Source organism: Condylura cristata, unplaced genomic scaffold (genome assembly GCF_000260355.1).
Source record: "Condylura cristata isolate star-nosed mole 26May11 unplaced genomic scaffold, ConCri1.0 scaffold00001, whole genome shotgun sequence".
NCBI classification, from domain to species: Eukaryota; Metazoa; Chordata; class Mammalia; order Eulipotyphla; family Talpidae; genus Condylura; species Condylura cristata.
Genome location: NW_004567102.1, coordinates 6,148,198 through 6,162,874, shown reverse-complemented (window position 1 = coordinate 6,162,874; position 14,677 = coordinate 6,148,198). Strand labels below are relative to the sequence as shown.

The window sequence follows — 14,677 nt, the reverse complement described above, 5'->3', positions numbered from 1 at the left end:
GAAGACCAAATTTTTCTTACTTATTTCCTTCCCTTCCATGTGCCTAACTCCAAGCTGGGGTGTTTAGGAAGTCTGGCATAGGGAGACAGGTGAGTCTGACATGGCATATACATATTATATATTTTAATTAATTAATTTATTATATATGTTATATAACGTAATAAATATAATATATGGTATATAATATATGTATATATTATGTATAATATATAATATGTATATATATATTCAGCTCTCTTGGTGGTAATGCACCACTATGGAAAACTATTTGAAGGTTTCTCAAACTTCTAAAAATGGAGCTTCCATATGACCCAGCAATCCCACTCCTAGGTATCTACACAAAAGACACAAAATCACTGATTCAAAATGACACCTGCATCCCCATGTTTATTGTTGCTTTATTTACAATAGGAAAGACATTGAATCAAACCAAATGCCCAAAAGTAAATGACTGGATTAAAAAGATGGGGCACATATACACAATGGAATATTACTCAGAAATCAAAAAAGATAAACACATGCTCTTTGCAGCAACATGGATAGAGCTGGAAGGCATCATGTTTAGTGAAATAAGCCAGAAAGAAGAAAAATACTGGATGGTTTCACTCATAGCAGGAATATGAAAGATCAGAGGGGGGGTTATTAATCATGAACAACCATATACCAGAGACATTTTACGGTGGTGGAGTGGGGAATGGATCAAAAATGGGGGAAGGGGAAGTGCATGGGACTATGGTGATGGCACACAGGTGATTTGATGATGGGAAGCTCCTAGGGATTACAACTGAAATAGAAAAAGGCACAAAATGATATAAAAATAAACAGTTATAATAAGAATTTTTTTTTTCAGAGCTAGGGCATCTATGTATTGTTCAAGTATCATATAGATGTTACATTCAAAATGAACTTCTACACCTAAGATGTGGGTTCTTTGGAAAACACACAAAATGATCCAAAAATGAAAACAGGTTTTTGTAGTTAGAAGGTAAAAGTTTCTCTCCACAGATGATAATAGCAGGGATTGTTCAAGTTAGGTAGAAAAAAAAATTCCTAACAGTGAGAATTAACACTAATTCACCAAAAGAATTCAGGAAATTATCTAAACCGAAGAGTCATGTTCTGGATAAAGTCTTAGGATAGTAAAATGTCTGGGATAAACAACATTTTGTGTTATTGAAGCCCTCGAAAATCAATGAAAGTGTTATTATCCAGACTTTCTATGCAGAAAAATAAGAACAGTCTTTCTAGAACCTTCTGTAACCCCCTGAAGCCCATCCAGTGGAAGTCCATTATTCCAGAAATCCACCTGACCCACCTCTGTTCACACCAATCATACACAGTGACTACTATGCTTGGGAGAAAATGCTGTATTTTTGAACTGTCAACACCAGCTTTCACAGAATGAACACCATCACCACTTTCAAGTGTAGGCTCTTCTGTAGTCAATTAAAATTTTGTTTCATAATTATTTGGCATGAAAACATTGATAAGACTAAGTGATGCAAATTCAGAACCAAAATGTTCCCTTAACATAAGGCAATAATGAAACTTTAAAACAGTGTGCTTCTTTAATCAAAATAAATAATGCATTTGAACAAGAAACTAATTTTGAACAGTTTATAATGTGTTCATTAAGTCATTTTCAAAAAAAATCAAGCCAACGAAATAAAATGATTCATTAAGCATCTGTTGCTTTGAGGCCTGAAGGGAAAGAGGTACTTAAGTATGGACACTAGTTAATTTTTAAATCCCTTTTATTTATCATCTTTTCAATACATAATTACTAGAAAATACAAAAAGAAAACTCTCAGTGCAGCTGGGACTTTGTCTTAATCAACAGGAAGAGTCTTCTTCTGAATGATGCATTTAATGTCTCTTTATTGTGAACTAGAGTTCTATAGCCATTGAGCTTATGTAATGTCACTTACCTTTGGAAATAGCTTTCACAGCTCTGTGAAACCAGGTCATGGAAGAGGCCCATTGTTTCTACAACTTGTCTTTTAGTGTCAACAGAGCAGACGATGCCATAGTCAGCAAGGAAATAGGAGGCTACGGCGATCAGAGCCTCCTTCGGCCAGCGACTAAACCAGTCCATCGTGCACCCCGAAATCAAGCCAGGAAACTTCAAAGAACGGGCACGGAACTTTTCACCAACCTAAGAACAGCAAAAAAAGGATGAGAAATGCACAAAGCTTACCAGTCAGCCAGAGAGAGGTTTATATATTTTGAGCCACGATGTGACACCACAGTTGTTGTTTTTTATTTTCTTCTTGAGCTGCATTCAATACCTACGTATCCAGATGCAGGAAGGTAACATTCCCATGGCCTTCCCTGTCCTAAGACTTGATCTTCTCAACTCTAGTGGCTGCTTTTTAAGAGGAAACTAGAAGTCTTCTGGAAGAGATGGCCAGAACAGTGAAAGGCCTAGATACTAGCACAAGCGAAAACAGCAGAAGGCACAGGAGGTATTTGGTCTCAAAAGAGTCTGCAAAAATTTTCCCCAAATATCTGAAGAACATTATGTGGTAGAGGAATCAGTTTCATTTTATAGGACAGAAACAGAACCATAGGGCAAAAGACAGAGAGACAACATTCACTTGATTGTAAAGAAGACCTATTCAGATATTTGACCATCTAAAGAATAATCAGGTGGCCTTGTATATCCATGAGACCCTGAGAACTGGGTTGCCCAACAAAACTTTCTGGAATGATGGATAATGTTCTAAATATGTATTTTGTATATGATAGCCTCTACTCAATGTAGCTCTTGAGCACTTAAAAATGGAGCAAGTGGGAGAGAGGAGTTTTATTTTTATTTTTATTTAATTAATCAAAGTTTCAATGTTAGACATGGCTCATGGCTACCCTACATAACAGCATGGTGAGTTAGAAATATTCAAACCTATGTCAGGGATATACAAGACAGTTTGTCTATATTAGAAGGATAGCTGGAAATATTATATCACCCAATACCTTACAATTCAAATAAACTATGTTTCTAGGTAATTCATGGAAGTTGTGAGCTATCCAATAATTTCTACTGATAATTAATATTTCAAATGCTTGCACTGTGGTAAGAGATTAGGGAAATAAAGTATGAATTAATTTTAATTTGCTGTAGCCAATGTTTATTTCTGAACAAATCATCTCATCAGAGAAGGTAAACTATGTCCATTTGAGTAAGTAACTCCTCAGAGATATAAATAAGTACTCACTGGAGAAAAGCAGAGAACAACATGTAAGTTCTTCCTTGATCTGGAAATGAAGTACTCGTAAAGATTATCAAAGGTAGGAGGATGGCGAGGCAGCTCCCTTTTCATCACCGATATCAGACCTTGGGTGATTTCATCTATCTCATCCCGTGCAAACAAGTTGGAGATCTTTGTGGAACAGACAAGAAAGCCTTCTGTATTTTAAGAGTTCCCCACAGCCAATTCACTACCCACACTTTGTCCTTTCTCCACCCACATCATCTTTTTGATATTTTCTTTCTCTATTTCCACAGTCAAATACCCGTTTTGCTAGAGGTTGCCAAGAGTATGCTTTTCTTTTTTTCTGAGCTGTTTAATCAGGAAAAATGATGTTGCCCTTTGTTCAAACAGCTATCACCAAAAAAGTATTTCTCTACCATTTCAGTCATCTATCCTTTAGTATCTTCAGCTGTCTACTTAATTCTGGTCATCTCTTTAAAATGGTCAGTGATGACCTCTATTCTCTAACTCACAGCCATTCTCAGTTCCAATTCCCGAGCAGTTTATGAGCTCATGCAGCATGAAGCATTGTCTTCACCCCTGCTCAGGGATGCAGCCACAGCAGGATGAGCTTGAGAAGGCTCTGATGCCAGGCCTGGCCCTTGGCTGGCAACTGGGAACCTGGCTTCATTATTGACAAGGTTGTTCCACAGAGTCTAGATTATTTATATAAACATTGTGATGGATGATGAACATCTGTTTTCTTTCTGAGGGTCTGGAATTTTGACAATGGGACTAGGCAGAGAGAGACTATTTGACCAGCCCCTAACAAAACTGCTGAGACTCAAACAGGCTTCCCTGAACAGAAACACAGTACATGTGTGTGTTACTGAATTTTACACTTAAAAGGAAAACAAATTCTGTATGGCCCCTTTGGTGCAAGCAAAGGAAGCTTGAACACAAATGTGCCTCCAGGCTCCAGCTATTGTGTCTTTTTCCTTACTGATCCAGCTCCAAGTCCTTGCTGAGTTAGTATGATAAATCTTAGCCATGACAACAACGATATGCTGAGTCCCATGGGGCTTTGTAAGGAGGCACCCAGCGTTCATGTAGCCATGACTGTGCTGATGCATGGGCTGTCAGAGATGAGAGACAAACACCCACTCACGGCTCATAGACATCTTTCAACCATTCTGATCTGCTGACTTTCAGATAGGCAGACAGATAAGCTTTGCTTCTCCAAAAATAAATCATAGGATCAAATCGATGATAAAGAAGAAAAGCAAGGAAGCTTGTTTAAAATGGAACCAAGCATTCCAAAAAGGTGGAGGAGGGCAGCATTAGTGTCACAGAGCTGCCACAGTATCGGTTAAGTTTCATACGTTAATCATTTCCACGTTGAAGAAAGTGTATTAAATGGCCTTACTTCTGAAGGGTCGTACATTTCCTATTCAAGTATAATTCACATTTTTAAAAATATGAGCTTTTTTCTTTCTCGACTTTGGAGACCTACCTCCCCTGAAGATAGCAAGTTGTTGAGATATTCTAGAAAAGCTTCATCTTTTATTTCATTGTCAGTGAAAATGAAAGTGATGCCTTTTCCATCAGCACCAGCAACTCTATATAAACTTTTCAAATCATCTGTTAGATTATTCACATTGTAAGACCTAAGAAGAGAAGGGGGGTTAAGTTATATATATTCTAATGTATCTCAAAACACAACATGAATGCGATAATGAAGAGCATCATCAGCAGGTCCAAGCGACATAAGTAAAATTGTGCTTATAGCTATAGACTATGCTACCATTCAAAACAAATATGTTCTATTTAACTTGAAGTTGAGAAACAGGAATTTACCAGAAATGATTCATGAAGAGTTACTAAGAATTGGAAAATTAGCTTTTATTTTCAACAGTCCTTAGTAACAGATTTGTCCAAATAAAAATAGTGAGTATATATGTAATACTAAAGCTTTTCTGAAATCTGAATGAGTCTAGATTTGTAAGAAAGTCAAGATAAATGATAAATTAAATTCATGATAAATTATATATAGTGCACCTTGCATTAAGTGGCAAATTCAGAAAAAGTCTACAAAGATGCATTATCAATATTAATAGTATAAATGCTCTAATTATGTAGTTATAGATTATTAAATGATCTTGAACTTTTCCTGGTTACTCTGTTTCCTAAAAAATGTTATGTTACCAGTTCTGATGTGATATGTAAAAAACAAAGCAAACATTTTCTGAAGCGTTGCTTACAAATGCTCAGTATGTTCATGAAGAAGATCATAAAGAAACTCTCATACAGGCACAAGGGGTTAAGTTTCAGCATTATTAAGCTATCTGCAGCCACTGAAGCAGGATTTTGATCCCCAGCAGATGAACCACAGGCTCAGCAAACCTCTCCTGCCACTCCCGCTGCTCCCCTCAGCAGTGTATTCCAGGAGATCTGTCTGTTCTGCTCCCTGCCCTGACTCTGATGAATCCCACCACTCCCCCACACCTTTGGCCTACACCTCTGTGCCTGTATGCATAAACAAATCTTAAGAAAAGAAAAGAAAGAAACCCTCATATAAAGGAAGTTTTATGGTGCAGATAATAGGGAGTGTGCAGTAAGCCATAAAGCCTAACAGAAAAATGGTGGGCATTGGAACCAGAAAGATCTGGATTCACATCTCTCCTCTGCAAATGAAGATAATACCTATCAGTAAAGGTTGTTGTGGGCATTGCAGCAAAACATCTTATACAGACACACCTTGTTTTATTGGGCTTCACTTTATCGCATTTCCATTTTGTTTAAATTGCGGTTTGGGCAACTTTGCGCTGAAAAATCCATTGGACCACTTCTCTAACAGTGTGTGCTGATTATATGTCTCTGTGTCACATTTTGGTGATTCTTATAATATTCCATTAACCATGATGAAGATCTTAGGGTCATTAAAAATGATGCTAAACCTACCCTATCTCTGCTCTGTAAATAGAAGAACAAAGACCAGGTGACAGAACATCTGTTTACTACATGGTTTGCTGAATATTTTCAGTCCACTGCTGACATCTACTACCCAGAAAAACATCCCTTTTCCAAGTATTATTGCTCATTGGAAACACAGCTGGTCCCCAGTGAGCTCTGATGGTGATGTGCAAGGGAATTAAAAGTGTTATCGCAACTGCTAACATCACATCCAAACAGCAGCACCCATCGATCGAGGATCATCTTAAAAGTTTGCCTTTTAAGTCTTATTATCTAAAATACACATTTTGAGAGGCTATAGCTGCCCTAGATAGTGATTCCTTTGATGCATCTAGGCAAAGTCAATAGGAAACGTTCTGCGTAGGATTTACCATTCGAGATTCCATTAAGAGCATTTGTGATTCATGGAAAAAGATTAAAATATCAGCATTAACAAGAGTTTGGAAGAAGTTGATTCCAGCCCTCATAGATGACTCTGAGGGACTCAAGACAATGAAAGGAGGAACTACAAATGTGCTAGAAATAGCAAGAGAGCTAGAATTAGAAATATAGTCTACAGATGTGACCAACTTGCAGCAATTTCTTAATAAAACCTTAGGTGTTCCTATAGAAGAGAAAAGAAAATGGTCCTTTGAAATGAAATCTATTTCTGGTAAAGATACTATATAAACTTTGTTGGTAAAGCAGAGGCAGAATGTGAGAAGACCCATCCCAGTTTTGAAAGCGTTTCTGCTGTGAGAAAAATGCCCTCACATGGCATTGCATGCTTTCACATTGCACATGAAAGGGAGAGTCCATCCACACAGCACACATCATTGTTGTCTTTTTTAAAGAAACTGCCACAGTCACTCTGACCTTCAGCCACCACCTTGCTCAGCAAGCAGCCAAAGACAGACCCTCCACCTGCAAAATGATTACAGTTTGCTGAGGGCTCAAATGATTATTACCCATCAACTGAAATAAAATATTTCTCAGAAATGAAGTATTGTTAATCGAGGTATATAGTCAAATATTTTTTAGGTAAAATGCTATTTAATACTATTTCATACTTAACAGACAACAGTGTAGCATAAATAACTTTTATATGACCCATTTCACTGCCATATGCTTGTACTGTGGCACTGAACCCGCACTATCCCCAAAATATGCCTGTAGAACTCAGCTAGAAGACAAGAGTCATCAAAATAATCCATCCCGTCAAAATAATTCCCAAGAAGAATATTCATCTAAAAGAAAAGTGGGTAAATAGTTTGCTGAGATATAGCTGACATCACATTCTCCCTACAGAGGGTCTGGTGATGGCCCCACCTCACTGATGGGACAACCTCTGAGTCAACCAGGCAATGAATTCTCATAGCCATTTGAGCTGGTTTTTTTCCCTTAAACTTACTGTATGTGCTGCTTTTGTCATGACACAATTGTTACACAATGAGGTCCTGGCCTCTCTCATTTCTTTCATAGCTAAGCTTCTTGAATTTCTAAATGTACCTTTGTTTCTTCACTCCTTACTTCAATATGATTCCTGCACTCAGCCATTATACAGAAAACTTGGTGAGCTTGATTGTTACTATTTCTTATGTCTTAACTAACACTTTCAGGCTCTCATCTCCTTGGTTTCTGGAAATCACTCTGGGTTTCCTCCTCTCTTTCATGTCCTTCTCAATCCCCATTGCAAGTCCCTTTTCTCTAAGTTGGGTGACCCCAGAGATCTTTTTTATAGCAACATACCTCATTAATTTAAAAGTGTGTTTACACTTGAGACTCTATCCTTATATTTCTGGAACCATCTCCTGAACTCTACAGTGATGAATTTAGTCACCTAAGGAAACTATGTATTCTGCAAAAGTTTCATACATGCACTGAATTTCTCATTTTATGTCTTAAAAAATTGTCATTTACCCATTTGTTCAATGCTACTTTTAAAATGTTAGTTAAAAGTACCCACTTTATTGTAATGGAAAGATAAGACAAAGATTACAATGGTCCATCCCTGAGGAATTTACAGCCTAGTGAAGCAGATAGAAATGTGAATAAGCACCTTCTTAATGAAGTGTGATAAAACCCACTAGAGAAATTAGGGTGTCACGCTAGATCTTTCTTCTTTCCTCCTATCAGTCCCACTTTAAACTGTCCCCTCAGCTCTAACTTGCTAGTCCCTCTTTCCTGGCTGTTTTAAAATGTATTCAGGATTTGAGAAAATAACAAGACTAATGAACAGCCATATACCAGAGACATTTTGTGGGGGTAGAGTGGGGAATGGGATCAAAAACAGGGGGGTGGGGAGGGAAGTGCACAGGATTATGGTGATGGCACATGGGTGACTTGGTGATGGGAACCCACGGGGATTACAATTGAGATGGAAAAAAAATGTTCAAAATGATGTAAAAATAAACTGTTATAAAAAAATGTATTCAGGATTTGTTTTAATCAGGTGTGGTACAAAACACAGACACAGAAAGAAGTGGTCTCTGCTCAGATTCCTAGAGAAGTTGTACCATATTATATGGGGACACATGGCACAGAACCAGGGTCAGTCAGGAGGCAGGAGTAAGGAGAGAGCCAGAGAAATGGTTTTCTTTGTCATTTCCATGAGAGGAACAAAGGCAGGAAGGCTACACAGACTTAGGACTGGCATACAGAATAATTTCAGCAGGTGCTGGGGAACAGGTGCTGCCCCTACTGGACAGGTGCCTGTTCTCCGGGGAGACTAGGGCAGAGGAATATTGCTCCCTGGACTGTCAAACCAAATACAAGTGGTGAGGGTTGGAGTGTGAGTTCTGGAGAGGCTGGATTATACATGAAAGGCATGGGCCTCAGCTAGTCCTGAGCTGTCTCTGAGAACTGGCTGGCCTTGGGATGGACAGCCTCTGCCCAATCAGTAACACCCCATATGGCAGGGCATCAAGAAGACAGAAAATATTGTTAACTACCTGCCTTACTTTAGCCACTGTCACATGCTACTACAGGATCACAAGCTCAGATACACACAGGAGCCAGGCAGAGGATGTCAACAAGGCTCAGCTCCAGCCACCTGGGAATGTGGGCCCCATATTGCCAAGGTCTTCCAGTAATTTCTAGATAATTCAGAAAGTTGTTTGTCTTTATGTGAAAGCTCCCATATTTTAAGTGCTGACAATAAATTAAATTTCATTTAACTCATCTCTCGAGACTTGAGGCTTTATATTAATATAATATTCTTATAAATTGTCCCTTATTACATTTTTAGCCCTTTGGCTGCAGAGAGATGTGCCCTTTACTGTGTGAATTGAAAAGATGACCTAAAATGTACACAGAAATACAAAGGGCCCAATATTCAAGACAGTCTTGAAGAAAAATAAAGTTACTCAAGACTTCAGAGAAATTATAGAAAATGTTATCATTCTACTTTGCTTATCATACCTGGTCAGTGTTATCTGAAATATTTGATATCCAGCTATAAAAGAAGCCAATCTTGAGAGACTTTGTTTTCCCGAACCACCAACTCCCACCAGCAATGCGTTTCCACATGATGTTCGAATGATTCTTGAAATCTGTTTTTGAAATGAAATATATTTATTTGAAAATAGATTTCACCTTTTTTACATTTTCTGTTAGCATAAAATGGGTCAAAACTTTGACTTTATGTCTGTAGTTGATATTAGACCCTTCCCTTTAATGGTGTATTGCAAAACTTTTAAAATGAAAGTTTCAAGTTGATTAATACATTTTGAATTCTTACCTTGCCCATCTCTAGTCAATCTATTCAGTCATGTAAGGCAGGAGAGACATTCCTGCTCCTATTTCAAATCCATTTTCTCTCTCTCTGTGTGGGGTGTGTGTGTGTAATTGTATTAATTTTGAACTCAATATGCTAATTTTATTAATTAACTTATTAAAATTAATTGTATTTACTTTAGACAAATCCATAGAAAGAAGTAAGAATTGTTTGCTTCTTACCCCTGAGACTAACACACTGAATTGTATAGACATTACTCCACAAGGAATACTTCTGGCAATGAGAAAAGTTTTTTGAATACCAAAATTAGAATGGGGGTGGAAGAGCATTTGTAGAAAAAGCTGAAAAGACAGCTTATAGCCTTATGCTGCTTTTTTTCTTTTTAAATTTTTTTAGTGAGGATAAGGATCAAGTTGTGGTTCAAATCTTATGAAAGTCAGTTGAAGATGTTGCTAAAACACTACCTTTTTAAAGTCACTGATTTGAAAGAGAGTCTAGACAGATCTTTTATTTTAATGCCAGCTATTCAAAATGACAGATCAGATCAGGTGTCAGTAGTGACACCTTGCTTATGTATTAATTCCATCATATTTCCTAATATGTTAATTATTTCTTTGTTTTTGCACCTGTAACAGGGTTCCAGGCATCTAATTATCTAACCACAGCAGATACTTTACAATAGGTGAGTGGATATAACAGCCCAAGGATATCTGGAAATCTGCCAACTTTGCAGAAGACAATAACAAGTAATTATAGAGCAAGCTGACTCCTCTTTATCAAATCTCCCTACACCATGTTCTGATTTCCTGGAGAAACTCCCTTCCCATCTACAATTTAAACAAATAAACAACTCCTTCCTATAGCCCTTCAGACATGGATGAACTACACTCTTTAGTGGTGCTGGCTCTAAATGGCTTTTTTTTTTTTTTTTTTTTGCCAGTCCTTACCACTTCCTCATAATCTATTAGTGAATCACGGCACTGATATTTTCTAAAGCTTCAACTTTTTCTCCGCTGAGAACAGGATTCCTATTTTATAAATATATATATATATATATAGAGAGAGAGAGAGAGAGAGAGAATTCCTAGATTTACCTTACTTTCTAGAAAATTTAAAAACTCTGATTCAATGTGTCAAAAGCTCTGAAAACAGAAATCAATTTGTTTCTTGAAAATCATGTGCTGTCATAAAGGTAGATTCAAATAAGGGGTTTTCTGAGACAGTGAACTGACTGAATTTATGGACATTCTTTTATATACCACCTGATACTATGTATTTATTATCACCAAAAATTATCTGTGAAATTGACTATGTTTTCACAAGACCTTATTCATATCAGAAACAGTCAATAATTAGAACCTTAATTAGATGAGTCATTGCATCTTTAAAAAACACCAGGTCAAGAGATGTTCCTCTAATGATTTCATTAAATTGTCTCTGGTAAAACTGTAGTTTTTCAGCCAGAAATTCAAAGGATGGTACCTGTAGGCAGACAGAGAGAATACTTAAGATCCAAATTCTTGTGTAAAACTGCTCCAAAGTAACGCTACATCCATTTGCACTTAAAAATAATGTATAATCTGTGCCCAATGACAGAAATTTAATGAGGTTTGGTAAATATGCTATTCAAAGAGCCTATGCTATTATTAACATGCCAGTTTTTTTTTAAACAGAAGCAAAATTTATGTACAAAAGTTTGCATCTATAATATATACAATTTGATGAGATTAAAAATACATATCTGTGAGGCTATCACCGGAATCACGGTAAAAAAAAAGTTTCACATGTAGGATAAATATAACTCTAAAATACTTGCTTTAAAAACCTAAATATGTCTGTAGATTTAATATGCTTTTAATCATTTCCATTTGCAAGGCTTAAAGCTTTTAAGCCTTACTTGGTTTCCAAAATGAAATTTTACTGACATTTCCCTTCACACCCCCAATATTAGTTAGTTTTTATTTGCTTTTAAATGTTTATGGATTCCACTATCACCACCTCATGTCCCCTCATCATTTCCCCTCCCTTCTTAACCTCAGAGCCCCAACAGTTTTCCTTTTAAGTGTTTTACAGTATTAAATTGTCTGCTATGTTAATGTCCAGTATTTGTTTTTATCATTCTTACTTTGCTGCATATAATTTTCTCAAATTCTGTTTTCTTGAAAATGGCTGCATTTCTTTATCTTAAAAATTATTATTTATGTTATATCATTGTTCTTTTTGGTATGACATATACTTGCATGCTTTCTTCTTAAAGGTGTATTCCCCATAAAATTCCCACCACCAATTCACCTGTGAACCATCACTATAGTCCTTTGTGCTCATCTCTTCCATTTTGATCCTTCCCTACACAGTTTTGTTTATTTATTAGTATTATTGCTGATCACTTATTTGATTTCCCTATATTCCTCCTATAAGTGAAACCATCCAATACCTTTTTTCCCTTCTGGCCTTTTTTACTGAGCATAATCCCTTCTAGCTCCATCCACGTCGCTGCAAATAGCATGAATTTATCTTTTTGATTGCTGAATAGTATCCCATTTTGTATATAGACCACATCTTCTTGATCCAGTCATCTATTTGGGGGCATTTTTGTTGTTTCTATATCTTACCTATTGTAAATAATGCAGTAAACATTGGGCTGCAGGTATCCTTTTGAATTAATGTTTTTGTGCCCTTTGTGTAAATCCCTAGAAGTGGAACTGCTGGATCATATAAAAGCTCCATTTTTAGTATTTTGAGGAATCTCCACACAGCTTTCCATAGTGGTTGTACCAGTTTGCATTCCCACCAGTAGTGGAGCAAAGTTTCTTTTTCTTTACATCCTTGCCAGCATTCTTTGGTTGCCTGTTTTTTTAACATGTGCCATTTTCACTGGTGTAAAGTGATTTTGATTTACATTTCCCTGATTCTAAGTGATGCTGAACATTTTTTCATATACCTGTTGGCCAAAATGGCTGGATTTCATCCTTTTTAATAGTAATGTAATATTCCCTAGTGTGATGTACAACATCTTGATCCATTTATACACTAAAGGAGATTTAGGTGATTCTAACTCTTAACTATTGTAAATAATGTTGTCATGACTATCATGGAACATATTCTGGCAAAGTGGCCAAGAGTGGGACAGCAAGGTCATTCAGTATGCCCATTTAAAATTTTTTCATTAAAAAATTGCTTTCAATGAGGGTTTCACCAGTTCACATTCCCATCAACAATGTAATAGTATTCCTTTTTTCCTGTATCTTCTCCAGTATTTGTTTTTGAGAGTTTTTTTTTCTTAATATGGGCCATTCTCACAGGTATGAAGTGGTATCTTATTGTAGTTTGAATCTACTAGTCTCTTATTAGAAGTGATGAACATTTTTTCCATGCCCTTTGAACTTCTTTACTGAACTCTTGATATTTGTTGTCCATTTGTTGATTTTTATATTTTTTGTTGCTGTTGTTGAATTTTATTATATACTTTGGATATTAATCCCCTATCAGTTATAAATTGTGTAAATATATTTTTGTATTCAGTAGGAGATTTAATTTAATCATCTTACATTTTCTTACACTGTACAGAAATGCTTTGAGGTAATCCTAATTGTTTATTTTTCTTTTTCAAACTCTTGCCATAGTGGTTGAGCCACCAAAACGTCTTCATTTTTGACACGATGATATGTTTTGTCAATATTTTATTTTATGTATTTCAATGTTGCAGGTGATTATACCTACATTTCTAATCCATTTGAATTATTTTTTGTATATAGTATTAGTGGTAGTTCAACTTGATTCTTGTATGTGTGGCTTTCCAACTTTCCCATTATCATTCATTAAGGAGACTGTATTTTCCCTTATTTTATGTTTATGGATGTTCTATCAAGGGCTAAATGCTTCTATATGATTTATTTCAGTACTTTTGATTCTGTTCCATTGGTTCACATAGTATTTTTGTGCTCTTACCATATTTTTGTTAATACTGTTGCTTTATAGAAAAATTTGAAGTCAGGGAACATGACTTTCCATTTCTCTCCTTTTTTCTTATGGTTATTTTAGCAATTTTCTTTTGTGGTTTCATATAATTTCATTTTTTTTCAGTTTGAAAAAAATACTTGGGTTATTGATGGGTATCATGTTAAATTTGTACATCATTTTAATCAGGATAGTCATTTTGATTATATTAATTTTTCCTTCAATGAACATGGTATATCCTTCCATCTCTTATGTCACCATTAAGGTCCTTTGGTAACATCCTGTGGTTCTCATTCTATAGTCTCTTTCCCTTTGTTAGGTTTATCTGAGGTATTCAATTCTTTTTGAAGTGATTTGAGTCACTCTCTTAATCTCTGTTGTGTCTTGTTCATTGTTCACAAATAAAAGAGCTATGGAGGGCCCTCGCTGGTGGCGCAGCAGGTTAAAGTGCAGCATGAAGAAGCTTAAGCCACTTCCGCATGAGTTCCATCCCCGCCTGCCTCAGAGGTGATCCACATGGCGTGGCAGACCTGACCTGCCCACTGCTCCCCGCAGCAGTGTACTTGTTGATCTTCCTGTTCTGCTCCCCACTCTGTCTCTAGTGAATCCTCTCACTGCCCCCAGCTGCACCTCTGGCCTGTACCCCAGTTCATAAATAAATATTTTTTTAAAAAAAGCTTTGGATTTTTTTTGTATGTGATAGTGTGCTATCTTCTCTTATTTTATAGCCTGCTATATTCACTTATTGTTTCTAGTAACTTTTTGACAAAGTTCTTAGGCTCTTCTAATATATCATATTGCTTGCAAATAGTGATTTCTTTTTTCTAATTGGACTGCTCTT

General features: G+C 36.4%; 1 protein-coding gene across 1 annotated transcript in view; it reads right to left on the bottom strand.

Moving 5' to 3' along the window:
• Positions 1-14,677, bottom strand: part of DNAH8 (dynein, axonemal, heavy chain 8) — a 296,367-nt gene that overhangs the window by 106,231 nt on the left and 175,459 nt on the right. The window contains exons 60-64 of the mRNA XM_004673443.2: positions 11,239-11,361; positions 9,564-9,694; positions 4,705-4,858; positions 3,216-3,380; positions 1,929-2,155 (exon numbers count right to left, since the gene is read on the bottom strand). Coding sequence (XP_004673500.1) covers positions 1,929-2,155; positions 3,216-3,380; positions 4,705-4,858; positions 9,564-9,694; positions 11,239-11,361 — 800 coding nt within the window. The remainder of the gene's footprint in view (positions 1-1,928; positions 2,156-3,215; positions 3,381-4,704; positions 4,859-9,563; positions 9,695-11,238; positions 11,362-14,677) is intronic.